Source organism: Eublepharis macularius, chromosome 14, assembly GCF_028583425.1.
Source record: "Eublepharis macularius isolate TG4126 chromosome 14, MPM_Emac_v1.0, whole genome shotgun sequence".
Taxonomy (NCBI): domain Eukaryota; kingdom Metazoa; phylum Chordata; class Lepidosauria; order Squamata; family Eublepharidae; genus Eublepharis; species Eublepharis macularius.
The window spans coordinates 64,208,742-64,236,715 of NC_072803.1; the positions used below are offsets into that span (position 1 = coordinate 64,208,742).

Below are 27,974 nucleotides of genomic sequence, written 5' to 3' on the forward strand. Positions count from 1 at the left end.
GAAAAATGATCTCACCTTTTATTCAAGGAATCTTGCATGGAATTAACCCCTTTTGTACAGCATAGGCCATGTGGTGAAATGGTTAGAGTGCTGGATTAGGACTGGGGGACGATCCAAGGCACTCAACCATAAAACTCACTGGCCATGGGCCACTAATTCCCTCCAGGCCTCCCCTACCTCACAGGCTGTTGTGAAGCTAAAGTGAAGGAAGAGATACCCAGGTATCTCTTAGTATCCAGCTGCCCCACTCTGCCTGCTCAGAGGCCCTTTTTATTCTTACTTCACATGTTCAAGATAAGCTGTGGCACTTATGACTGGAGGAAATGACCTAATGTGTGCCAAGTGAGGGAAATCCACCAAACCAGCAAAGTTGCCTCTTAAGATGCAAGATACACAGCACACTGCCCAGTTTGTTCACCAGTTAGAGCAAAAAGAGGACTCTGTCACTGGTTTCTCTGTAATAGGCCACCTTTGCCTTGGCCACTGCTTGCCTTCATCTAGATGTGGAATTCCCTCACACAATTAATGCCCTTTTCCATTTCTAAAAAGAAGGCTGTGTCAGGTGACTTCTTCTGACAAGTCTACGATGACAGAACCTTCTACTGGCAATGATAAACCTCTCCCAGCACTAGACTGCCAGTGGTTGTGGTGAGGGAAGCTATTCTGGTCACCTGATATCTTCTGCAGAGGTAAAGCCAGGATGTCAGCACAACTTTGCAAAGGGACAAATGTTTGAAAGTGACTTCCAGGGGTCATTTTGTAGAAAAAGAGCTGGAGGAACTCATTAGCAGAACTCATCAGCATATGCCATGCCCCTTGCCATCGCCGGAAGTGTGTCATTGGCATAGCTGATTTTTATATGCCACACCCCCTGACATCACCTCTCCTGGCTGTTTTGGACCCAATCCTGGCCATTCAGGGCCAAAATTGGGCCCAAAATGGCAAAAAGGGCCCCAGAATGGTCAGGATCAGACCACTGCTGAGTGGGAGAGTGATCCACCACCCATCAGAGGCCTGATCCGGGCTTTTGGCCCCAATCCAGTCTGAAACAGGCACAAAATGGCCGAGAGTCAGGTGGGCAGGATCAACTGACATGTGACCTCTTTGGTGAACTGCTGGAACTGCATTCCTGCACATTCCCCCTCGAGAGGGGGGGGGGTGCAGCCAGGACATTCCTTTGCTGGTGGATGTGGGCATCTCCTTTTGGTGTTGGGGTCAGTTGGAGTTTGCCCTGTTAGTTTGTAGCAGCAAAACCAATTCCAATGCAGTACGATTGGAATAAGGAATGTTTTGGTTGCACCCTCCCTTTCACGCCCTAATTGCCTCTTCTCTCTCCTCCCCTCCTCCTCCCTCCTCTTCTATATTTGACCAGTTTCTGTACCATGCATCTGACGTAGAGAACTTGATTCTCGAAAGCTTATGCTACAATAAAATTGATTAGTCTTAAAGGTGCTACTGGACTCTTTTTGATTTCACAATTTCACAGTGAGCAATCATGGCAGTAAATCAGCACAGCGGGTGCTGTTGCAGAGGGAGGCAAAATGGATTTATGAGTTAAGTACAATGACCCCTTCAGGTTTAAACAATGAATGGGATTTATCATGCTTCTTGTAAGCAATTTTCCTTTAAGACTCCACAGAAACCAGTTAACTGCAGACAGAGTATTTAAGGCTTGGGATCCACCCTTGTAATTATGCTGAAATTGATGAAGTATCTGGGAAATTGTGGTGCATGAAATAAGTGTTATTATCAAATGAACAGCTTACCAGAAGTATCCCAGAATGAATAAGCATAGCCCAAAGATGAGAAGAACACGATACTTTGAAAACAGACCTTTGATCCTTGTTTTCCCTGCAAGGTAACAATAGTGTGTGAGACAAGAAGTTTGTACACCAGTTCAAATGTATATTAAATATGGATTTTTCCATGTGTGACAGAACCCTAAGATTCAATATGACTCCAGAGTACAACCTAGACTATTTGGGTCTTGGACCCCTGGTGCTTACATGAGAATAATGCTTTATCCTCCATTCTACATTGGGGCCATTGGCCAACTTAATCCTTTTTTTGACAAAGGACGGCCAGTCTGGGCCAATCTCCTTTCGCCATGGAAGTGCAGAGCCATTAATATGGCAGGACCATTCTGAAATAATTCTCTGATTGATAGGAATAGTCTCTGACATCAGAGATGGGGCTTTGCTAGGAATTGCTTAGACCTGCAAAGCAATCTCACTGAGGAGGCTGGCTTAGGTCAAACTCCATTGCCCATAAATATCTGGAAGCCATGGACTTTTCTTTGGTCCTGACTTTGGAACATCTGCAGACCCCAAGACCAGTGGGCCGGGGTTAAGGTCTCCTCCACTATCTTGGTACTGCAAGGAACTCTACATGCTCTGAGGAACCTGCTACAACCTAGGCAGAGTGTACTTAGCTGAGTTATCCTAACTTTATTGCTTTTATTTGGACTGAGCGAAGAGGGCTATTTCTCAGTGGGTCAGTCTAGATATTCTCAGGATGTACTGGAGTGGTGGAAAGGGATTACCAGGGTTCTTTCCAGGGAAACCTTTGTCTAGGGGAGTTCCCAGCAAGGAACTTCCCATCCTTTCTTAACCATAACAATTTGACTGTCTGCCATGTGGGATTTGAATTTGAAGAGGTTTTTTCCCCTGTTGCTTTTGTGGAGAAATTTAAGTTTTCTTTCTTTTTCTTTTTCTTTTTGCTGAGAAATTCCAAGTGAGAAATGTGGAGCCAATTTTGAAAGATTTTTGGTGGCACAGCACAGAAGCATGCACATAGAAAGTTTCCCTTTTTTGTTTCATTTTGTTGATTTTAGTTAGGAAACAGAAAATGTTGGCAGGTCAGAACTTAGACCTCTCACTATTCCAAAGTGGAGATCCAAATCTCTTGACGGCTGCTGCTATACTACACTAGTGACCAAAATTGTGGAAACCTTTTGGAAAAAGTGTATTTTTGAGGTTTGATGGCTCATAACAACACTTTTTTTTGGAGTAATACCATACAATTATATATCAATAGAAAGATAATTTAATCAAGAATGTAATGCTATAACTTTTATGAAGGAATTTTTTTTAGAACAGTTGTTATAAAGAAGAAAATTGAAACACATAGAAAAAAATGAGTTATACAACAATTTAATGTATTGTCGAAGGCTTTCACGGCCGGAGAACGATGGTTGTTGTGGGTTTTCCGGGCTGTATTGCCATGGTCTTGGCATTGTAGTTCCTGACGTTTCGCCAGCAGCTGTGGCTGGCATCTGATGCCAGCCACAGCTGCTGGCGAAACGTCAGGAACTACAATGCCAAGACCACGGCAATACAGCCCGGAAAACCCACAACAACCATTATACAACAATTCTTACCATGTCAGTTAATAGTTAGTTGGGTAACTTTTTGCTTTAATTATGGTCTTACAACGCCTTCCCATGGAGTGAACCAAGTTTTTTAGTTCTGCAGCTGTTATAATGTGAAACCACGATTGAGTTATTGCTTCTATTAATTGCGTTTTATTGCTGGGTTGCTTCTCACTAACCAGTTTCTTTAGTCAGCTCCATAGATTTTCGATGAGGTTAAGGTCTGGGCTATTCCCAGGCCATTCCAACAGTGGAATATGATTATCTTGAAACCACTTTTTGCACACAGCAGCAACATGACATGGAGCTGAATCTTGTTGAAACATAAATGCTTCGTTATCTTGGAAAAGATCATGTGTGGAAGGCTTCAGTTTGGGCTCAAGTATTTCATTTATGTATTTGGGGGCATTTATATTGCCATTTATCGCGCAAATTCTGCCCACACACCTTTTGATGTCATACAACTCCATATCATAACACTAACTGGGTGTTTCACGGTAGGTGTAATGCAATCAGGATGCAAATCTCTGATTCTTCTTCTCATGTATTTTTATGCCATCACTACCAAACAGGGAGATTTTGGTCTCATCACTCCAAATAACACTGTTCCATTGTTCCGCTGTCCAGTTAACATGGGTTTTAGCCCAGTTTAATCTTTTCAGCCTTTGTTTGAGAGATAATTTTTTTTTCATGGAATTCTAGGATTAAGACCAAATTCCTCCAGTCTGCGCCAAACAGTCCTTGCACTTAACTTCACATTGAATTGAGCCATTTCGTTCTGTATACACCCTGATGATTTTCTTTTGCCACCTAGGCTCAGTCTCTCAATTCTTCTATCATCCCTTGCTTGTGTGCACCTTTTCCTGCCTTTACCAGTCTGGTTTTGTAGTGACTGACTTGCCTTATACCTCTTCAAAAATTTAGAAACGCCATTTTTGGTTAAGTTTCCACTAATTTTTCTTCTAATTTCTTCATAACTGTAGCCTCGTTCACTTAATAGTACTATTTTACATCGCTTTCTGGGTGACCAGTCAACTCTTTGTGCCATTTCTTTGATTGTATTATGTTGAATTGCTACATTCAAATGAAGTGTATTTGAACACCGATTAGGGTTGAAGTAGCTGTTGTTGGTGTAGGATGCCATTCCTCTGGGGGTGGAGCACATTCCAGTAAACTGATGTGAAAAGTTGGATGTACATGGCGCAGATCTTTTGGGAGTTCTTTTCCTGTGGCCATATTGTTGATTGCCGTGGAGGTGTATTCTGATGCAACGTTTTCTTTAAAGAGGTAAGCTTTGTTTTTAGACTGTACCTTCCATGGCTCTAGACAGTGGGAACTAGTGTATTTTTTACATTCTGCCTTCGCTTTGGTCAAAGTCTTTTGAATTACAGTCCATTGTTTGGATAGTGAGTTCCACTGCCTATTTAGGTCTCCGTTCGGCTTACTTTCTGGCCAGGGCTGTTTGGGAATCTTCAAAAGCCAAACCCTTCCCTGTTTGGTTAGCCTGTTAATAGGATTGGAAGACACATAGGGTGAGTCAGTTCTTCTCATTCCTGATTCCCAGTACTGCTTTTGAACTAAGTGCAGAGTCTTTCGAGAACTGAAATGGTTTGCGGGGTGGCTATTGTGACACGGCTGTTCGCCCCCCTTAATCCAGTCTTCTGTTGCCGTTTGAGACTTTTTTCCTGTGGGTGCTCGCTCTCCCTCTTTTCCCACATCGCTTTCCCCTTGATCTCTCCACCTCTTTTTCCTGATTTGCTCGTGGGTTGCTTGGTTACGAATAGTGATCACACCTTCCCCTTGCCGGGGAGAGAAGCCAACATTAGCAGTCTCTGCCCTTTTCCTTTGAGGTTGGAGCATGCGCCATAGAGTGACTGCTAGACAGTTGGATTTGCCTGGAGGAAGCTTTAGGGTGAAATCAGCCTTTGAAAGAACTCCAGCCCACGGAGTTTGCTTAGGATGAAGCCTCCGGATTGTATGCAGAATTTCTTGTTTCTCCTGGTTAGTCCACACTTCAAATTCGTGGAATGCTCTCTCCAGCCCCTTAATAAAGGCTATTTTAATAACAAAAGTCTCCTTTTCCCGTGCAGTCCGATTATACTCATGGCCCTCGATTGAATGTTGTAGGTCCTGTTTAGAGGTAACTCGGTCTTTCACTTTCTTGAATGCTGTCTTGCATTCATGGTTCCAGCTAAGCTTGCTTGCGGATTTAAGTGCTTGCTCCTCCCTCCCGTTTGTCTTGAACGAGTCTGTTAGCGGGAGGGCGATCTGGGCAAATCCTGGGAGCCTAGGGGGCAAATCCTTTGGTAAATTGTTTAAAGCAGTTGGCAAAGTCCGAAAAAGCTTGCAGTTGCCTTCGGGTAGGGGATGCTTGCAAGATCCTAATTGTTTGGATATTCGTAGGTCCCAATCTACGCCTCTGCCTAGAAATGTGGTCGTTCCAGCAGTTCAATCTAACTTTGGGAGACCCACTTTTCCATAAGTTAACAGGGAGTTTATTCTGCAGCAGAGTGGCGAAGACTGTTTTAACCAGCTTAGCACTTCCCCCTTCCGTTTCCGAAACACGTGGCACATCATGCAGGAAAACGACCACTCCCTTGTATGAAATTTCATGCAACATCCCATTGAACACAACCACATCAAGGAAACAAGTATCTATCAAGTCCCGTTTTGAAAAGATCTCGCCCCTTGTCAGGACTCGAATCCGGTAAATTGGAAAGTTGTTGGTACAGGCATGGTGAGTAAAATGTGATTCCTAACAATATGTCAGGCTGTGGCATCCCAGTTAGCCAGAGTCTGCCTTCTTCCCTTCTGCAAGAAGCCAAAGTCTCTTGATTTCAAAAGGTTTATTAGAAAGACAGCATTCAGGCCCAGAGGCCCACACTCTAGAACCAAGATAGTCCTAGCTGAACACAAGCTTTGTTAGGAATGAGTTACAAAACGAAAGTTGCTACACAGATACTCAGATCCCAGCCTCCCCCTAGAGTTCACATAGCAGGATGCTTCTCTGTGGGAACGCTGGCTCATCAAGGTCGACAGAGAAGAAAACAGATAAGATACAGCATCCTCTCCCAGCACCTGGAGGGAACCTGGAGGGAGAGAAAGACTAAACAACTACAGGAATTAATATGGCGTTACTTAGGTTGCTTTCTCCTAGCATAACAGACCCTGACAGCTACTTCATATCAACCTAAGCAAGTTGTGCTTCCTTTTCCTGGTTATTTGGCTATAACATTTGATAGAATACAGATAATTGAACAAGCTTTGTTGCATTACATTCTTGATTAAATTTTCTTTCCATTGATATATAATTTTATGGTATTACTAAAAAAAAGTGGTGTTATGACCCATCAAACCTCAAAAATGCACTTTCCTCAAAAGGTTTCCACAATTTTGGCCACTAGTGTAAATGATTCAGCAGCGGTCCAAATTCAGAGTATGCACCTTGCTTCAAGTTGGGAAGAGAGGAAGGAAAAGGATGCAGGTAGGTGAGAGAACATGAAGAAAAGATACTGCATGTACAAAAGTGTACTGATGTTGAGACAGGAAAAAGTATGTGAGATGCTGCAACTCCAACTGGAACCTGGTTTTTTTTTAAAAAAAGAAAAGAAGTATAATAATGTTATAATGTCATACATGGTTTTTAAAAATCACCAGTACACAACAGCCATGCTCCAAGTAGACATTTTTGTTTAGGATTTATGACCCGCCCCCCAGTCTAAACTAGGGGTGTGCAGGACCAGGCTGATTTGGGTTTCCCAATTCGGGTTTGCCCGAATTCCTGATTCGGGAAACTGCTTCAGAATAAAGGGGATTCCAAAGTGGCAAGCCGCTTCGGAATACCCCCTTCGGAAAGATTCGGGTTTGCTTTGTTCAGATTCGACCATTATTTTCAATGGAGAACTTGCTCCCGGCTTTCTGGGAGCCTAGGGGGCATTTTCTTTCTGAAGCAAACCAAACTTGGTGGGAGCCTTCTCCTAACTCTTCTCTAACTACCCCCCAAGTTTCATAAAGATTGGACTTTGGGGGGCATGTTATGCCCCCCCCAAAGAAGGTACCCCATCCTCCTCCACTCTCTATTATTCCCTATGGGGAAAAACAAGCGACATTTCTAGGTGACTTGGAGAGGCATTTTGCAAGCAAAATGCACCCAACTTTCAGTGGACCTGCCTCTGCCTGTCCTCCCACCTGCCCCAAGTTTCAAGGAGATTACACTTTGGGGGCCATGCTATGGACCCCCAAAGTAGGTGCTCCTTTCCTCCTCCACTAATCTCTATGGGGAAAAAGGGGGCTTTTCTGGCTTGGGGTGGAATTTTGCAAGCAAAATGCACCCAACTTTCAGGGGAACTGCTCCTACCTGTCCTACCATGCCCTTCCCAAGTTTTAGGGAGATTGCACTTTGGGGGGCCATGTTATGGACCCCCGAAGAAGGTGCTCCTTTCCTCCCCCACTCCACTAATCTCTATGGGGGGAAAAAGAGAGGGCTTTTCTGGCTGGTGTGTGTGTCTCTTATTGTGATTGGTGAGAGGGACACCTAAGGCACAAGTTTGTGCATAACCAGTGGGGGCTTCGTCCTTCTGTGCCCTGGTGGCGCTGCCCTTGGCGGGCATCAACATCTTCCCAGAAAGTGAACTCCAGCTCAATCTTTGGCTGGCTGGTGGGAGTTGGTGGCCGGTGAGGGGTCGGTGCCCCAGGGAAAACGCAGCGTAATCCGGCAGGAGTCCTGGAGAAAGGAAGCGGAGGAAAGAGTGTGAGCGCGCAGGAGAAATGAGGTAAAAAGGGCCCCCTCCTCGGGCAGGGATATAGAAGACCTTGATAAGTCCCAGTAGGTGGGCAAAGGCATTATTTAATGCGAGGAGGGGAGGTGGGATCCCACATAAATGAGTACAGGAGAGTAACGGGAACTGTAAGACCTAGGTGTGTGTGTGTGTGTGGAACATTGGCGCCAATAGATGAGTGTGTTTGACGGCCAAGGGTTGCCAAGGAAGGCATGGCCAGGAGCTCAGAGGAGCTGAGCAGAAGGGTTTGCAAGCACCTCAATGAGAGCGCAACAGGTGTTCTGGCAAGAGAACGCCAAGTGGGTTTGTGCAGGGCTCAGTGGAGACCCCAAGGAGAGACTCATGGGAACGGGTCAGAGGTTTAAGCATGCTCCCGACGAGGTGGGAGCAGGCGGGCTCAAGAGAGTGAGCCGGGAGATGTTTGTGTAGACCGCGGGGAAGGGGCCGCCGCTTCTGTGTGAGGAGAGCCTGAAACGTAGGCTTGACTTTACAGGAGCGAGGAAGAGTGAGCGCCTCACTGGTATAAAGGGATTTTCAGGGTTAAGCACATCAACCGCCCGAGGGTGTGCCAGACCTGGCAAGGAAGGGAGTAAGCAACTGGGCAGTGTGGTGTTGCACAAAATGCTCCATGCGCATGCGTGTTTTTTTCTTTTCTTTTTTTCTTTTTCTGAATGAGAAGGTGCTTGTGACGAATTTGTATGTGTTTGTCAGTCTGAGAGCACCAGACGCCTGGGGGTTTGAAAGTGTGAGCCTGGTTGGGAAATCCATCGTTGCTGCCACAGGAGTAGACCCTCCCAGAGGCTGAAAAGATACCAGTCACGCAGGCCTGAAGGGGCAGTGGGGAATGTCCCACGCTGCCTGAAAATTGGATGGTGTGAGTGTATTGAGAAACTGTTATTGTCAAATCTGTTTCAAAAGTATCTTTCCTTCCCTTTCTATTTTTTGGAGTTGATCTTATCTGTTTTGTGTGTTTGTCAAAACAAACCTTGAGGATCTTTGTGTTTTTGCGAGTGTGCGTATAGGAGAGAAAAGGGGGAGGTGGCACATAAGACCCGAGTCACCGTCCGCCCCAGCTAACTGCATGCCTGGTAAAGGGTTTTCTTTTGGTTATATTTTAACCCCCTCCCCCCAATTTTTCTCTCTTTCTTATTTCTCCACTGTGCCTTGGCACGGAGCTTTTGCTCCTACTAATGTATGTGTAACGATGAGAAACGGTCTGGGGAGAGACCAGGTCTGAAGAATAGAAGAGGATGTTTCAGGAGAAGAAAAAAACCAAAAACTTTGCTTTGTGATTTGGAAAAAGGGAAATCAAGGGTTAAACTGCCTTCTCTCTCAATACCCATTGCCTTGAGCTACAGTGGAGAGGGCAGCGTGCAGTCTGGAACTCACAAGGAGGTTTCATACTGCAGCTTGAAGTTAACATTTGTTTAGCAAAAAGAAATTTAAGGCAAGACGCTTGATAATATTTCCCCAGAAGGGAGGAAAAGCAAACAGCTGTGAGTAGAAGGGAGATTTCCTGAGGGAAAATAGAAGCAGAGTGCTTGAGGAGGAAGTGGTTCAGAGAAAAACCCCTGGCTTTCAGCTATCACCTAAGACTGTTTTTCCACTCTTTCTCTCCAGAGATAATTCAGTGCGCTGAGAAAGTTGCGTTGAAGAGAGATTTTGCCCACCTCCCATTTCTTTTGCGAGCGACCTGGGAGCAAGGGGGTGTGTGTGAAAAAAGAAAAGAAAAGAAAGAATATATATATCGCTGCTTTTTAAACTCTCAGCTGTTTGGAAATCTGTAAAAATGACCAATTAAAAGGGAAAAAAAGCTCAGGAGTATATGTGGATGAAGAACAAAGTTAATTTACACACACACACACACCCGGAAGCCAGCTATTAGGCAGAAGATTCTAATCTTAACCCAGTGCACTTAAGGGCTCCCTTTGTTGAGACGGGAGGAATGTTTGGGAATTTGGCAAGCTGTATGCAAAGTACAAATAACTAATTAGAGAGGTGATGCAAATGATGTGGGTTTTTTTCATGACTGGAAGGTTCATGCTTGATAAATGGTAGCAGTTTGTGATCAGCTCATTGAGGTCTAGCAGCATTTTTAGGCAAGAACATTTATCTTGTAACGGTTGGAAAGGAACTGGGCACCTGGTACATTTGGTCTATTTTAAAGATTTTTAGGGTACAAGCAGGCTTTCAGTTGGCTACAGTATTTAATAGGGGAGGGGGATCTTCATTTTGTAAGCAAAGCTTTGGGTTTTGTGAAGTAATTTTCCCTTTGGGGTGTGAAATTCAGTGGAGCACAGGAAGGAAAAAAAAAAGCGGTTTGTCTAGAGTTTTGGCTTACAAGAGTTTCCGGCTCCGCTGCCCCCCCCCCTCGCTACTGGAAACAAACTAAGCAGGAGAAGTTGAGCTGAGAGGGAGGACTAGAGAGAGAATCCCCCCTCGTTCCTCGGCTGTGCGCTCTGGCAATTGAGTAAGCCTTATCAGTACAATTTGGAGCAAGAAAAGGGGGCAGGATCAATACGTTTAGACAGCATGAATAAAAACTCTTCTCACATAATTGGCTGGCTCTGTTTAACCCCATAACGAGTGGTGAATATTGGGGGGGGGGGAGATTTTTTTACAAAGGATAAAGGTAACTTTGTAATTTAACTCACATTAACTTTGAAGGTTTTTTTTTCTACTGGTTGTTGTGGTTATGGTTTGGGTTTTTCTTTTCAGAGTGAGAGTAGGGCTTTACTGGTTTTTACAGCTTATAGAGACAATAGCTGACTTTGACACAACAAAGAGGAGGAGAAGGGTTTTGTGTTTGTTTTTTTGCAGGGAGCTCAAAGCCAAACTACAAGTGACGTCTTAAACAGGTTGGACACTAGTCGGCTTCCCTCAAGTTTTGATGGGAAATGTAGGCATCCTGGTCTTGCAGCTGTAATGGAGAGCCAAGCTGTAAAACCAGGGCGCCTACATTTCCCATCAAAACTTGAGGGAAGCTGACAAGTGTCCAACCTGTGTAAGGCGTCACTTGTAGTTTGGCTCTCAGCTTCTCTATTCTGCCTATTTTCTCTCCCTGTGTTAGAAATTCGTAGAGGGGGAGATAAGGATGGGTATCCAGAAAAGTAAACAGTTAGAAGCAGGTAACTCTTATTCCCCATTAGAATATGTCTGGTTTAAGGCAACAAAAGAGTATGGTATTGTGGAAAACAGAATTGAGAATGTACAATGCCCACAAATGCCAGTAAGGGGAGAAGACAGGGAACTGGAAAATCGATTAAAAGGGGACCTAGAAGAACACACATTAATAAGAAAACCAAGATCTGGGGACTCCTGGTTCCTAATACCTGAGAGGGGTAAAATAGGCCATTTCATGGTCCTTACGGGAGATGAGGTAGATGTAAGCACACAGAGACCATGAACCTGCACATAGAAATGCAGGATTGGATAAGGCTTTAACGTCATTAAACAACATTGAATGCCGTACTACATAGGCTTTTGAAGGGGACAGGGTGTGCAACTCTGACTGCCTGTGTGTGCCCAAGAGCTAGATGCTCAAAAAGGAGGTAGGAGTGCTTCCGGTTTGGGATTCATGGAGGTCTGACGCAGCTCCATTTGCGGAGCTGACCGGACTGCCGTTTTAAGTGGCCGGCGGGGGAAAAATAGCCCGCGGCCGACTGCTCTCAGGCGGAGAGCAGGCAAAGAACGCTCAAGACCCTAGGGTGTGCTAGATCTCGGACGAGGGGGGGCTCTACACAACGGGTCCCCTCCCGATCCTTGAGGTCCCACCCTGCGACAGGTCGGCTACAATCTCTGCGGCAGTTCTGGGGCCAATTCGGCTGGCATAAGACCTACATACCCAAGCTTCGATTGGGGGAAGAAACGGAGAGGAGAAGTTAAAATCGAAACAGCGATTACAACCCGAGAAAAGTGAATGAGAAGGTAAAGATCACTATCTTCTGTTACGGGACAGATTGATTAAAGCAGAGAGGAATAAAAGTAGATTTTCAAACTGCAACAGGCTAACGATAAAGAGGGGAAGACTCGGCAAGAGTTGTATTTGAAAAGAGACTCAGTTTAAAGAAGTTATTAAAGGAATTGGACTATTGTTTTGAATACTTGCGGTTATGGAGCTGTGAGAAAAAGACACCATCGCGAGACCTACTGTGGGAAGTTGGGAGACAGGAAGTGCGTAACAACAATAGAGTTGCTGGAGAGAAGCGGCCCTTGCTGGAGGGCAGGAAGAAGGGAATCGCCATCTTTGAAAGGGGAAGGGTCGCGGCCTCAGCGGAAAAGGAAGTAGGCCATCTTGGATTGCAAAATCATAGAGAAACCATAGAGAAAAGACGCCCGACATTTTGGACTCTTTAAAATTTAATTTTTGTAAGAAGACCGGGACATTTGAAATAAAAGGACATTAAATTTTACGCCACGGAGTTAAGGAAGAGAGCGGACTCGTGGGAGCGAGCCAAAGCAAGCCCCACGATGTCAAAAAAAGAGTGGCAATCGGCAATAGAAAACCTGGATAAAAAACTTTTAGATGTGATTAAAGAACTTAAGGACACGAAATTGGAGCTGATTAAAGAGGTTAAAGAGGTTACACAGACAGTAAAATCGGAGCTGTCAGAAGTGAAAAAAGGTATGGAAACAATACAAAGTGAACTACAAGGAACGCAGCAGAGAGTTAAAACAGTAGAAGACGCGATGGAGAACTTAGCAGACACGCAACAAACAGAGATGAGACTGATGAGGGGGAGAATGTCAGTTGCAGAAACTAAACACATGGAGAAGCAGTTACGTTTTCGTGGCTTGCCAGAAGTGGAAGGAAAGTCAGCGCAAGAACAGATGACTGAGGTGTTAGCTGAATACCTGGGGAAGGAGGAGGAGGAAGTTGTGGCTATCCTAGATGTGGCATATCGTGTGAACTCGAGAATTGCAACCCAGAGGAAATTACCAAGAGACGTGATTGTGCAGTTTATGACACGAAATATGAAAGAGAAGATTGTGACAAAACAGTTTCAAGATCCATTGGAGATTGATGGCAAGACGATTATCATAATGAAGGAATTACCCAGGTCAGTGTTATCAGATCGGAAAAAATACAAAGTGCTAATTCAGATCTTGAAGGACATGAAAATCAGGTACAGATGGGAGTTACCAGAAGGTGTGTCCTTTGAGTTTGGAGGGGCCAAAAAGCGCATCAGATCTGAGCGAGAGATGGAGCGATTTATAAGGGACAATGAAAAAGACTTACCAACAAGACTATGAGTATGGAGTGTAAAGTTTTATCTTGGAATGTAAATGGACTAAACTCACCGAATAAGAGAAAAAATATTTTCCGCTGGCTATTAAAACAAAAATGTGACATTGTTTGTTTGCAAGAGACCCATATCAGAAAGCAGGATGTAAAATATTTAAAATCAGGAAAATTGGGCAAAGAATTTGTAGCGGCCTCCAACAAGAAAAAAAGAGGAGTGGTGTTGTACATAAAAGAGGAGCTACAGCCAAAATTTGTAATGAAAGATGTGGAAGCCAGATTTATTGCAGTGGAATGTACTTGGGACTTAAAGAGAGTGTTGGTAGTCGGAGTTTATGCACCTAACGGTGCAAAGGAAAGCTTCTTTGAGGATTTGAGGAAGCAACTAGATGATCTTTCATACGACCAGATAATTCTTGCCGGAGACTTCAATGGAGTGACGAACTTGGAATTAGATAAAAAGACAACAACTGCACAAAAGAAAAGAGGACTATTACCAAAGCTCTTTTTTGACTTGATACAATAGGAGACTTTAGAAGATGTATGGAGAAGAGAATATCCTAAAAGTAGACAATTTACTTTTTATTCTGCAAGGCACTGTACACTATCAAGAATTGATATGATCTGGGCCTCAAAAGACTTAGCGTTATGGACTAAGGAGGTAGAAATAATGCCGATGGTAGGCTCAGATCATAATCCAATCATGTGGAAATTAGGGAAAAGGAGAAAAAGGAAAGCATGGAGAATAAATGAGGACTTGCTACAGGAAGGAGAGAATATGGAGATGTTGAGAAGAGAGACAAAGTTCTTCATACAATACAACGTAAATAAAGAAGTACCAACTGACAAAGTTTGGGACGCTTATAAGGCGGTTATAAGGGGCATACTAATGGTAGAGCAAGAAAAAAGAAAGAGGAGAAAAGACAAGAGATTGAGGAGAAAATAAAAGCCAAAGAAATACAGTTAAAAAAGAGACCAGGGAAAAAGAAATTATATCAGGAAATTAAAATACTTCAAGAACAGTTAACAGCAATGAATAATAAGGAATTGGAGTGGAATCTTAAAAGATTGAATCAGAAAGTGTTTGAAGGTGCAAATAAACCTGGGAAATATTTGGCATGGCAACTGAAGAAGAGAAGGGAAAAGAAAATAATAAATAGAATTTGCGAAGATAATAAAACGTATTTGGAACAGACTACCATTAGTAGAGCCTTTTACAAATTCTACGCTAAGCTGTATAATAAGAAAGAGGTAAATAAAGAGTCAATAGCGTTATATTTGGAGAAAATGAAACTTCCAGTAATTTCGGAAGCTTGGAGAAATAAACTGAACAGTGAAGTAACAGATGAGGAACTAAACAAGGCAATACAATCTGCAAATCTAGGAAAGGCGCCAGGGCCAGATGGACTTACAGCGAAATTTTATAAGGTAATGGCCAATGAACTGGCACCATTCCTAAAAGAGGTGATCAATGGAGTTTTAAAGGACCAGCGGATTCCAGATACCTGGAATGAAGCGAATATATCATTGATCCCCAAAGAGGGCCAAGACTTGACTAATGTGAAAAACTACAGACCTATATCGCTACTTAACAACGATTATAAAATCTTTGCGAAGATACTGGCGGAGAGACTGAAGGGGTGGCTTTCGGAAGTCATTGAGGAGGAACAAGCAGGCTTTTTGCCAGACAGACAAATCAGAGACAATTTAAGGACAGTGATTAATGCTATTGAATATTATGACAAGCGTTGTGACAAAGAGGTTGGTTTCTTCTTTGTTGATGCTGAAAAGGCGTTTGATAATTTAAACTGGGACTTTATGTTTGCCACTATGGAAAAGCTACAATTGGGAGAAAGATTCATTAGAGCAATTAAGGAAATTTACAGAGACCAGACTGCAGCAATTGTGGTGAATGAAGAAGCGACTAAGAAATTGATTATAAGTAAAGGAACAAGACAAGGTTGCCCGTTGTCTCCACTGCTGTTCATTTTGGTATTGGAGATCCTGATGATACAAATACGACAAGATGAAAAAATTCGAGGAATTAAAATAAAGGACTATTCATATAAGGTCAGAGCATTTGCGGATGACATAATGTTAATTGTAGAAGACCCATTGGAGAACATGCCAAAAGTGATAGATAAGATTAAGGAGTTCGGAGACTTGGCAGGTTTTTATATTAATAAAAAGAAGTCAAAGATACTATGCAAAAATATGACTAAGCAGAAACAACAATTGTTAACGGAAATAACGGATTGTGAAGTAACAAGTAAGGTGAAATATTTGGGAATTGAACTGACTGCTAAGAATATAGACTTATTTAAAAACAACTATGAAAAACTATGGACTCAGATAGAGAGAGATTTGATTAAATGGAACAGACTAAATTTGTCATGGTTGGGTAGGATTGCAGCAGTTAAGATGAATGTGTTACCAAGAGTAATGTTTTTGCTACAGACAATACCAATCATCAGTGACTCTAAGCAATTTGAAAAATGGCAGAGGAAAATATCAGACTTTGTATGGGCAGGCAAGAAGCCTCGAGTGAAAATGAAAGTTTTACAAGATGCAAAGGAAAGAGGCGGAATGCAACTGCCCAATCTAAGACTTTACCATGACGCAATTTGCTTGGTGTGGTTGAAGGAGTGGATGACGCTAAAGAATAAGAAATTACTAGCCCTAGAGGGATATAAAAAAATATTTGGATGGCACGCATACTTATGGCATGATAAAGTAAAGGCGAACTCGATGTTCCTGCATCACTATATACGGAGAAGTTTATATATAATCTGGAAGAAGTATAGAATCTATCTGGAAGAAGGAACCCCTTTGTGGGTAGTTCCATATGAGGTGATAGATCCGAGAGCTGTTGATAATGAGCAACAATGTCTAACTTATAAAGAAATAACTAGAACTGAAGAATCTAAACTCAGAATAAAGACTCAGGAGGAACTATCACCTTATTATGATTGGTTCCAGTATAGACAGATTAGAGATTTATATAACTCGGACTCTGTAAAGGGAGGTATACGAACAGAAAACTCGGAACTAGAGCAGACCCTTCTTAAAGAGGACAAGAAAAGAATATCTAAGGTATACCAAGCACTGCTGAAATGGTATACTGAGGATGAAATAGTTAAAGGACAAATGGTGAAATGGGCCATAAATTTCAACAAAGAAATAACAATGGAGGCATGGGAATACTTGTGGAAGACTACAATGAAGACAACGACATGCACTAGTATTAAAGAGAACATTTACAAAATGATTTACCGTTGGTACATGACACCAAAGAAGATTGCGCTAGGGAATTTGAACACTTCTAATAAATGCTGGAAATGCAGGAAGCATGAGGGCTCCCTCTACCATATGTGGTGGACGTGTGAGGTAGCTAGGCAGTACTGGGGGAAAATAATAAGGGAAATGAGTGAGATTTTACAATTTCAAATTAATAAGAACCCAGAACTCCTGCTACTAAACTTGGGAATGGAGGGAATTCCAGCCCATCATAGGACGTTGATATTTTACATGACGGCAGCAGCTAGACTTTTGTATGCGCAAAAATGGAAAATACAAGAAGTGCCAACCATTGAAGATTGGATCCACAAATTGCTGTATATGGCAGAAATTGACAAAATGACAAGAAAATTGAGAAACCTGGACTCTGGACAGTTTAACACAGACTGGGAGAAGCTGAAACAATATTTGGAGAAGAAATGGGAGGTGGGAGGAGAACTGTGGCAGTTTGAGAACTACTGAAGTACAATAAAATGTAGAGGGGGGTGACTTTACCGGGGAGGAGAAGAGGTAAAAGAGAATTTCTAAGCAGTTATGATATTAGATTGATATATATAGAATAATAAATAGAATATTGATAGAAAATAATTAATCATAAGGGTTAACTATAAGGATTGATTAACTAATAATATTTTCTTTTTGATTCCGTACAGTGTACCAAACTGAATATGTTTATTTGAAGTTGTATATGAGTCAAATTGATTGATATCATATATAGACTTAAATGTAAACAAATATAACTAAAATAAAAAGAAGAAGATAGAATGAATAACATATAGAGTATAAGTTAAACTGGCTGATTTATATGAATGTATGGTTTACATAGTTTATGATATATAGAAATATTTGAAAGTGAAATAATGAAAAATGGGATAAATTGTTTATCCATTATGGAAAAAGGGACTCATAGTCAGGGTACAGAGTATTAAAAATAGTTAAAGAAGTATTGCTTAGAATAAAGGGAGAATATATATTTGTTAGATAGAGGAATATATAAAGAGTAAGGGAAAAGGGATAAAGGGTTGGAAAACTGTTGGAAGTCAACAAAATGGGGGGGGAAGGGAGGGGGTTAGAAATTGGGAAATGGGAATATTGACTGTAATGTGTAAATATTTGATCCTAACCCAATAAAAATTTTTTCAAAAAAAAAAAAAAAAGGAGGTAGGAGTAAAAGGGGCCAAGAGGCTGAGCCGATAGCCTAACATATCTGTGACAGGAGTTACAAGAATTTCAGTAACACAGGGTTTTTGCAAAAAGGTGATGTTTTTATAGACGGGGACCGGCTAACCCACTATTTTTGCTAATCCTGGAGTGCCTAATAAGCACTTTTGAAAATATATCTACTTTGTACATTGGGAGCAGATTTAGGGTTCACACCAAGTTATTTGGGAGGAAGAGGGAAATACACCAACACAATTCAATAACAATTTTTTAAAAATATTATTTATTAGTGGAAAAACAAAAAAAAATTAAAAAGCAAACAAGAGAAAAAACTGGAGAAAAAGAAAAAGAAAGAAAACAGTGCTGGCTACAAAAACACTATGATGTTATAATGCCGTTAATTTTTTTTTTTTAAAGATGTGTCATAAAAGTTATAATGACAGGGTTAATTTTTGTTGTGGTTACATGGATCTCTTTTAGGTTTTCAAAGATTAACTACCTATGTTTTTTGAGTTAAATGTTCTCCTCTGTGCCAACACTGCACACACACCGTATTCATAGATGCAGAGGAGTTAGCCGTGTTAGTCTGTGGTAGCAAAATCAAAAAGAGTCCACCTTTAAGACTAACCAATTTTATTGTAGCATAAGCTTTCGAGAATCAAGTTCTCTTCGTCAGATGCATGGTACAGAAACTGGTCAAATATAGAAGAGGAGGGGGGAGGAGGGGAGGAGAGAGAAGATGCAATTAGGGGGGAGAGGGAGGATGCAACCAAAACATTCCTTTGCTAGTAAATGTAAACATCTTCTTTTGATGTGGCTTGTGTGAGGCTTCAAAGGAGTTTGCCGTGCTAGTTTGTAGCAGCAAAACAGCTAGACCATCCAATTCCAATGCAGTATAAGCCTTCGATAACCACAGCTCTTCCCGTCAGATGCATCTGACAAAGAGAACTGTGGTCCCCGAAAGCCCACGCCAGGTGCCACTGGGCTCCCCCAGACCCCGCCTCTGTAAAGGAAATCTGTTACCTGTGATAATGTGATAACCATTCATAGTCCCTATTCAGTCCCAGCTTGACAGAGTCAAATTTGCATATGAATTCCAATTCAGCAGCCTCCTGTTGGATTTTGTTTTTGAAAGGTTTCTGTTGAACTACAGCGACCTTTAAGTCTTTGATGGAATGTCCTGGTAGATTGAAGTGTTCTCCCACTGGTTTCTGGACGTTTCCATTTCTAATGTCAGATTTGTGTCCATTTATTCTTTTGCGTAGAGGTTGGCTGGTTTGTCCAATGTACAGAGCAGAAGGACATTGTTGGCACATGAGGGCATATATCAGATTGGAGGATGAGCAGCTGTAAGAGCCAGATACAGTGTAGTTGATGCCATTGGGTCCTGTAATTGTATTCTCTGGGTAGGTATAGGGGCAGAGCTGGCATCTGGGTCTGTTGCAGGGCCTGGTACCTGTGCTGGTGACTCTGCTGGCCGATTCATGATTGTGAGTGAGAAGTCGTTTAAGGTTGGGGGGCTGTCTGTAGGCAAGGAAAGGTCTTCCACCCAGGGCTTCTGAGAGAGAGGTATCATTTTCCAGGATGGGTTGTAGCTCACTGATGATACGTTGGATGGGTTTGAGCTGGGAGCTATAGGTGACAACCAGTGGTGTTCTGTTGTTAGTTCCTTTAGGTTTGTCCTGGAGCAGACTGTTTCTGGGTACTAGTACTTAAGAGATTTACAACAAGCATTTTGGGACTACAGTACCCACCAGTACTAGTCTGGCCCTGTTGATTTGTTTCTTCACTTCATTTGGTGGGTACTGTAAATGCTTGTTGTAAATCTCTTTTTGATTTTGACACCGTATTCAATTTCCCTTTGCTTTCATTTCTCTTTTGTTTTTGTTCCCACTACTAACGACTTAGTGCTGGTTGCCTTTGGTCATCATAACATTATGTCATAACACAATAACGCAATTAGGCATAATAAAAAATCAATAAAGAGGGTAGTGATCTGACAGCACTGGTGGTGCCAACTTAGGGATGTGCAATTAGAAATTTTTCATTTCAGTTTTGGTTCCAGAGCTTTCGGAATAATTCTATTCCATTACTACATTGTTCCGGGTCAGCTTGTGCTAGCTCAGATCTGATCCTTTTGGGGGTTTTGTTTTCATGAGTTTTAGCCCATTGTGTACATGCAAGGTGAACGCTGGCCACACATGTGCGGACACACTCTGTTATTTTCAAGGGAGTAGGGAGGAAATGAGGCTCTGGAGCAGCTGTTTTCACACTTCACCAAAAACCACCAAAAACCACATCAGCCTTTAGTTCCCCTCCTAGTCTAAACCATTGATCTACTGAGTTTTTCCTCAAGCACAATAAAACACATACATAACTACAGACCCATAGAAGGCAAGAGTCAGCATGTGGGGCAGCAACAAACATTTCCAGAGCTGATGGGCAAGGAGAGGAGGGGTCTCCCCTTGTAAAGACCCGATTGCCAAGGAGGGAGAGAATGCCATTTCCCAAGTAGCTACAGGATAATGTGGGGAGATGTGCTCCTGCACACTTTGTTCATTCCCCTTCCCGTCAGAAGAGTTGATTAATAACATAAGGGCTCTCCCTTTGGGATTTGATTGGTGCTATTCAGCAAAACAAAATGCTGCCCTGTGAGGCAAGCTCTGTGTCTGCCTGCTGCTGAAAGATATGAAATGAAACACACAAACCTTTTGGTGGGAGGGACTCCTAACAATCTAGTTTCCTGGGTTTGGTTCACCATCCCAGAAGCTGCTTTAACAAGACAAACCAGTGATTTCTGTGTGTATTTTTGGCTCATTTTTTCCATTATGCACATCCCTAATGCCGATACTGACACCAACGATGCTGTCCACACCTCACCATATAATCCTCTTTATTTCATGGTGGTGCAAACAAAAAAAAAGATGGCACCCACACTGGGATTAAAAGTAGTGTACAGAAAGATAGGTGGCCAAAATAAATTTGATTCTTGAGGAATGAAAACTCAAAAAGAGGGGCCTATTTGTTTTAATTGTGGGGGGAAGGAACATTATAAATCTGACTGCCCTAAAAAGCCAAAAAGGAGTCAGCCTCAAATCTTCCAGAGTGCATCTAACAGGAAATGTCACCCAAAAGATTATAAATCCTCTTTCTGGGCCTGAAAACTCCATCAAGCCCAAAGACCTGAGTGTGCAGGATGCACCACCTGACCAACTCTGATACTGTTCCTTTTAAGCATCAGGAGGAAATTTTTCTCAGTGGAGAAGCCACTCAAGGGTGGAAGGACACTGGTTCAGCAATTACGACTGTCCATGAAGATCTTACTGCACCAGTTATGTGGATACCAGGAGAAGCCTGGCCTATTACTCCCTTTGAAAGCATACCAATCCAGCTTCCGGTTGCTGAAGTTAGACTAGGTTACCAGGGCTGGGGAGGCACTTGGAAAGTGGCTATTCACAAGAAGTTTCATGTTCCTGTTCCCATTGGAAATGACCTGGTAGATCATGTAGCATCGCAGGCCAGCATCAGGATCAACCAAGTGCAATGCACTCAGGTTCTAGTACAGCAGAGACCCAGGAAGGGGACGCACCTAGCATATCACCCATTTATTCTGCTGTTTTTGTGTCTGTGACTGCAAACCATTTTGTGGAGCTATATTGGCTTCATTGTAAAAATTACATTATTTACATGACTACATGTTCCACAATATGGGGTGGTTTCAGTATATGAAAACGGGGCTGGGGAAGGATGGAGGCTAAAGCCACTTCTCCCTGAGTGCTGTGGTTGGAAACAGAAAAGAGCCAGTGTATATCTTGGAGGCACAAAACTCCCATTATATTGCCTCCTAAGAATTCAGTGTGGTATGTAGAGCTTACTGCTGTAGGGTTTTTTTTTCGTTTGTACTCACTTTGTGTCTTATGAGTGATAGCCTTGCACTCTGAATTAATAAACCTTTCTATTTTTACCTTGTGTGGGTTATTGAGACTCTGAGGTCTCACTGCTATAAAACCTTTGCTGAACTCACCCTGTGTCTGCTTGAGAACCACCTACCAAACAACAATTCTTTGGCTGTGAACTCTGCCTGAAAGCTCACCCTTGCAAGGTAGACTTTGCTTTGGCTAATTCCCTAATAGGCTCTGGAGCTTTGCTCCCTGTCTCCTTAGCCTAGGGATAGATGGGGGAGCTGGTGGCAGCTTATTTGGTGTGTTATTTGCAAAAGGACCTTCCAGGCAGCCTGTGTCCCTTCCCCTCAGCTGGGCTGGGTCAGATGGCAATGAACAATGAACACCATGTTCATTGTTTTTTTTCTGTTCGTGCCCATGTCTACCTGTGAGGTGGGTAGGTTTGAAAGAGCTCCAAGAAGCTGTGACTGACCCAAGGCCACCCAGCTGGCTTCAAGTGGAAGAGTGGAGAATCAAACCTGGTTCTCCAGATTAGAGTTGTGCTATTCTTAACCACTACACCAAACTGGCTTTCCATAGGACCTTACAGTTCTGTGCCCTGTGATACACTGGGCTACAGCCTTCAGCCTGGTCAGGGGATGCATGAGGCCACTCTGTACTTTCTCTTCAGTCCCTTTTGAACTTCCCAGTCCAGTCCATGCTTTTCAGGCATGCAAGGACCTGATCAGATCAGGGACAGTGGTTGGAGGGAAGGGGCTTAGACCTGTCCCCTGCATCCTTTTCCCAATCTGAAACGGCCCTGGGGGTGGTATTTGCCCCACAATGGAAACGTAGCATGTAGCTCATCAGTACATATACAGCCCCCGGTGGAGCAAACAATGGGAACGCCCATCTTGTGAATCAATTCAGGATGTTCCTTGGGCAAACATAGCATGGAGTTAGGTATTTGCTCGCTCGCTCGCTCACTCACTCACTCACTCACTCACTCACTCACTCACTCACTCACTCACATTCATTAAAAAATTGCCACAGTTTTTAAAAATAATTTATGCTTCAGAAGGCTGAAATATATTTCAACCTTGTTCTTTCTTACACTGTTCACATGATTGCAAATCTACATCATGAAGGCAGGCAGAAGATAGTCCCATTCAACATGTAGAGAGGGAGTTCCTCCCCATCTCCTTTGCAGCTCAAGGGACCCTCCCTTCACCCCCATATCCATTATGGAGCACATTGTGTGCATGGGTACGTATGTATCCACACAGCCACACCAACACAGGTGTGTGTGTGTGCTAGTCTTATAGGTGCTACTGGATTCTTGCTCTTTTCTACAAAGAAGTGCTTTTCTGATTCCTTCAGATTATTATTTTTTCCTTATGCGTAAAAGCACAGTCAAACATTTAGCTTACACCATGATTAAAATTTTGAATGATCAGATGAGAATTGCTTTTGGATTCACAACCCCACGGTCCATCTGAGAAACAGATTCTGGGTGTCAATTTTACCTAACATAGACCCCTTACTTGATCACTTCTTAATGCTTCACCCGTGCAAAAAGTGGGAGAAACTGTATGGGGGGAAGGGTCTCATCTGAATCTCACCCCCTGCAGTTGCTTTCTTCTTAGAAAATTAGGAGATGAAATCACAGACCTCCTCTCTCATGTGTAGGTTAATCTGTGTTGCCTAACAGAGGATGAGGCCCAAAGATATCAGGCAGGGAGGAAAAGTATAAAGAGAGACAGGTATGGGAGAATGATAAAGTGATAGCCATACCACACAATGTGTGTTCTTTATTAGCTGATCAGGGAAATAGGCGTTTCTCGTTTAATAGATTTACACACAAAAGGCATTCTTGACATTCAGAACAAATTAAGTTAGCACAAATGGACTCTAATAGTCTAGCTTTTTGCATGCTGCCTCAGCATAAACCCCATCAGTATCGGAAAACTGAATTGTTGTTCACTGCCAATTCTGCAAAATAATTCTTTGGTCATCCTTCCATGTTAAATATGAAAAAAATCTTTCCAGCCCATATTGAATTCCCACACAAGTCAGAATTTACACCACAAATGAATTCTTTCTGAAAATGCAAGCAGTTGGAAGCCCCAGGTAGAACTTACTGTGATCCGTTTGCATGGCAAAGTCTGAGTTCTCAGGTCGACATGGATAAAGCAGAAGGGAAGAGCCTCAGTAGCAACTGCAGGCAGGGGAGAAAAGCCTTGCCTCTTTCCTGATACTGTCCCTCCCTTCTAAGGTTATCCAAACAAATCAACAAAGCAAAGCAGATTATGAACAGGACTGTATTCTGTGCTTTTGGAAACAACATGAATTCTGCACTCTACATAATAGTTTATTCTTGTAGCCATAGACCATAACATCCCAACATATGTACCATATAACAGTATGCCACACCAAAAGAGTTAAGACATAATTACGTTTGCATGGCAAGAAAAAAACTTAAAATTTAAAACTAGGATAAAAGAAGCAAAAAGAAGCAGAAAAAACTATAAAATTACAGTTTGGCTAAAATTCTTGCAGAATTAGCAAAATCTAATTTCTTCCTTATATTTGTTGAGAGAAAAATAAAAATAGCCACTTTAAGAGTAACACGAGGGAAAATATCAGCCAATAAAAAATTAATACATTCCTCATCTGAGCCAGAAAAGATGACAAAAAATTGATTCAGTAGTTTATTCCAGATGGACCCTTAGTAGGAGCAATGTAAAACATAGTGTACATTTATTTTATTCATTCGATTTATAGCCCGCCTTCCTTGCAAGCAGGCTCAGGGAGGGTTAAATACTATACAAATAAAATATATTCACATTAAACAACCGTCTACAGTATAAAATCCCAAGTAGGTTAAGACCTCATGGGCAGAGGTGTTGTTCCATTGGTATTTTTTGGACTTTGCCCAGGCTGTAAATATTCAGTTATCATAGTTTGTGAGTGAGCACCAATAAAAAGCCTTTCTTAATGTTACATTAGAAAGGTCAACTAAGTAGCGAGAGAAGAATTTATTTTTCTTAATCTGAGGATATCACAGGGAGAATTTAGATTGTTGAACCAGTTCAATATCATGAAAGGCATCTTATTCAAAGAACCAGTTACATATTTTGCCTGAGTCTCTAAAGTCTCTAAAGAAGGCAAGGCGTATAACTGCAGAATAGAGGACAGCAAATTAAACCACTGATTCCCTTCTTTGTAGCACCAGAAAGAATATTTTACTAAATGGTCCTCCTAAATGCTGTCAAGTTCCCTATATTTTAGTAGTTACAAATCCTGTACATTTTTAGTCACAGATTCCATAGCCAGGGAAAAACGTCAATACTGAATCAAAGGTCAAGGTGGATTCAGACAGTAGTCAGCTCTGGATTTTCTCATCATTTATTCCACAGACCGATCCCTTAACAACTGTGTCAATGTGGCACCATAACTGCAGTTTTGACAGAGCTTCCTTAGTTCAGCCACAAACACCTTCATAGACTCCCCAGACTTTCTGGATTGTTAATTAAATTTCAAAACTCCACTATCTTACTAGGAGCAGGGTTACAGTGGTTCTTCAACAAATTAACTAACACTCCAAAAGTTTTACCACTGGGGGCCAAGCTACAAGTGACGAATGACACTTGAACAGCAAGTGAACAGACTCACATGTATTCCTCCCTGTTCACTTGCCCTCCACTTGCCCTCCACTTGGCCGGTTGTCTGCCAAGAAGAGGAGTTTCAGTTTATCCTTATTGCCATATATGGTATCTTGAACACCAGGCCACACTAGCTTATTATAAAAGAAACAGGTTTTTATTCAGCTCTCACTCTGGCTCAGCCTGTATTTGAGTCATCCTCTCAGTCTCCTTTCAGCAGTCACCAATCTGCCACTGGAGCTTTGCAGAGCTAAGACTGAAGGACATGCAAAGCAGAAAGCTGTCCCCTAGAGGCTGCTTGTATATTGTAAAAGGACTTCCCCCACTATGTGACCATCATTGAAGCTACTCTTACACAGAAGGCAAAGTTTGCCTTATTAAGCAAATTCCTTCTCTCACTTGTTAGGAGATTAAGTTATGAGTCAACTTGGCCCTATATTGAAGAATTTTTTAAAAATTGTAAACATTTTCTTTTGTTTTCACTTCCAATAGCCTTGGAAAAGCAGTTGCCCAGAGTTTTAAGCCGTAACAGAAGTATGGCTCCGGCATTTAACATATTTATATTACAGTGAGATATGATTGTCCTGACAATTAGACTTGCCTAGGTGCCATGAATCCTGGGGGGGGGGAGGAGTGCAATTCTGAAAGACTGTTTATACTAACCTTCTGATCTTTTATTCTGTAAACAAATAACAATTGTTCTGTAAACAGTTGGTGCTGAGGGTATTTAAAGTGCTATATTACTAGTCCTTACGCATTTCTGCCTAAAATGGTGGTTTGTGTCATGGGGTTATCAAATAAATAATAAACCCATATTTCTTTGACAATCATTGACTTGATATCTTGAGTTGTGTGAAGTCATTGGTTGAAAGGGGAGAACAAAATAAAATGCAGAGTACTATATATATTACAACAAAAACATACTGACCCCTCCTCCACGATTATGTTGTGCTATAAGACTGTAATGCAACAGGGTGTGTGTGGTGCAAATTCTCAAAAAAATCCCCCCCCCCAATCTGTCACTGCTGCTGGTGGAGCAGAAGAAAACCTGCCATCCCCATCTCTCATTCAGTCCCCTCCGGCTTTGTGGCAATTGCCACTTCACACATATTCCTCATCTCCCAGGGGACTCTTTAAGGGCTCTGGATTGCACAGGTTGCAAAGAACAGCATGTCCATTCTTCTCACAAATGTTGTGGAGTATAAAGCAAGCTGTAACAACACTGGTAACCTTCTCCTCTGCAACTCAAGTCAAGACTTAGAGGCATGTCCAGCAAGCGTTCAGGCACCCAAATGCATACTCAGCAATGTTCCTTGCCCTGTGCAGTCCCTTTTAAAATCTCATCTTCACCTTGTCTCCATTTCTCCCACAGATCAGCCATCATTGAATGGGGTGTGCTGCAACAGTTACAATCAATGCTGAAATTTCCCAACTACCCGAAGACAGTGGGGTTTCCAGCTCCTAACTGTTCACAGAATTTATGGTAGCAGTCCTTGTTTGCTAGGTGGTGGTGGAGGAGAATGTACTCAAGTTAGTGTTGACTTATGCCGACCCCTGGTGGGGTTTTCCTGGCAAGAGACTAACAGAGGTGGTTTGCCATTGCCTGCCTCTGCAACCCTGGTCCTTTGGTGGAGGTCTCCCATCCAATTACTAACCAAGACCAACCCTGCTTAGCTTCTGAGATCTAACAAAATAAGGCTCACCTGTACTATCCAGGTCAGAGCTGTTTGCTAGGTACCAAATAGCAATTGCTACCCATTCCTCCACTTGGATAGGTTTACCTCCGTGATGTTTTGTTGGGCTGAGGACATCAATAATCTCAAAAAGTGTGCCACAGATCATGCAAAAATTAGCAATCCACTCTTCATCCAATCAAACTAGCAAAACAAACAATATATGCTGTGTGGATACATACAACACTAACAATGCCTCCCAACCTTGGCAAGGGAATACCACCACACACCCCAATGGCACTGCTCTGAATAATTCGTTCTTGAGGCACCTCTGAGCGAACTTCCTCTGCATACATCTGCATTGGAATCTCCTTCCCCTACTATGAATACTGTCCAGTAGAACAGCACACAGTTTAAGGGTGCTTTGCTGGACCTCAACTACAACTTTCCAAGCAGCATTACCGGATTTTGGTGATCAGCCATGATCATGGCTGTGCTGTCTTCCACTACAGCTATTGTTTGTAATTCAAAAAAGGGATGAAGGACTGCACAGCCAATGAAAACTACAGAAAATCAACAAGCCAATCAATGAGAAGGCTTGTACACAAGATACAAGGTGGGCATGGAAGCATTAACTGATAGACAGAGCACTACAGCACATGTGCAAATGGTTCTGGGGTGTTCTTTAGTATAGTGCAACATCACTACAACGCAAGTACACAAAAAATACAAAAAATGCTGCAAGCCGATGAGTGTGTCCAAAAAGGTAGGACACACATTGGGAAGGTCCACATAAAAAAACTTCAGTGGGAAACTACCCTTCTCATTTGAGGACATCCTGGTGCTTGGATTCTCCTTCTCCCACAACCCCTGGAGGCAGGATAGGTCATTCCCTTCCTCCCTCTGA

The 27,974-nt window shown here is 42.4% G+C and overlaps 1 protein-coding gene and 1 long non-coding RNA gene across 3 annotated transcripts in view; one reads left to right on the plus strand and one right to left on the minus strand.

Annotated features, from left to right (window-relative positions):
• LOC129342164 (histo-blood group ABO system transferase-like) overlaps positions 1-23,948 on the minus strand; it is a 44,331-nt gene extending 20,383 nt beyond the window's left edge. For both annotated transcript variants that reach the window (XM_054997790.1, XM_054997789.1), the window contains exons 1-2: positions 23,871-23,948; positions 1,767-1,851 (exon numbers count right to left, since the gene is read on the minus strand). In XM_054997790.1, coding sequence (XP_054853765.1) covers positions 1,767-1,851; positions 23,871-23,886 — 101 coding nt within the window. In that variant the 5' untranslated portion in view covers positions 23,887-23,948. The remainder of the gene's footprint in view (positions 1-1,766; positions 1,852-23,870) is intronic.
• Positions 1-27,974, plus strand: part of LOC129342166 (uncharacterized) — a 200,717-nt gene that overhangs the window by 145,639 nt on the left and 27,104 nt on the right. The window lies entirely within an intron of this gene.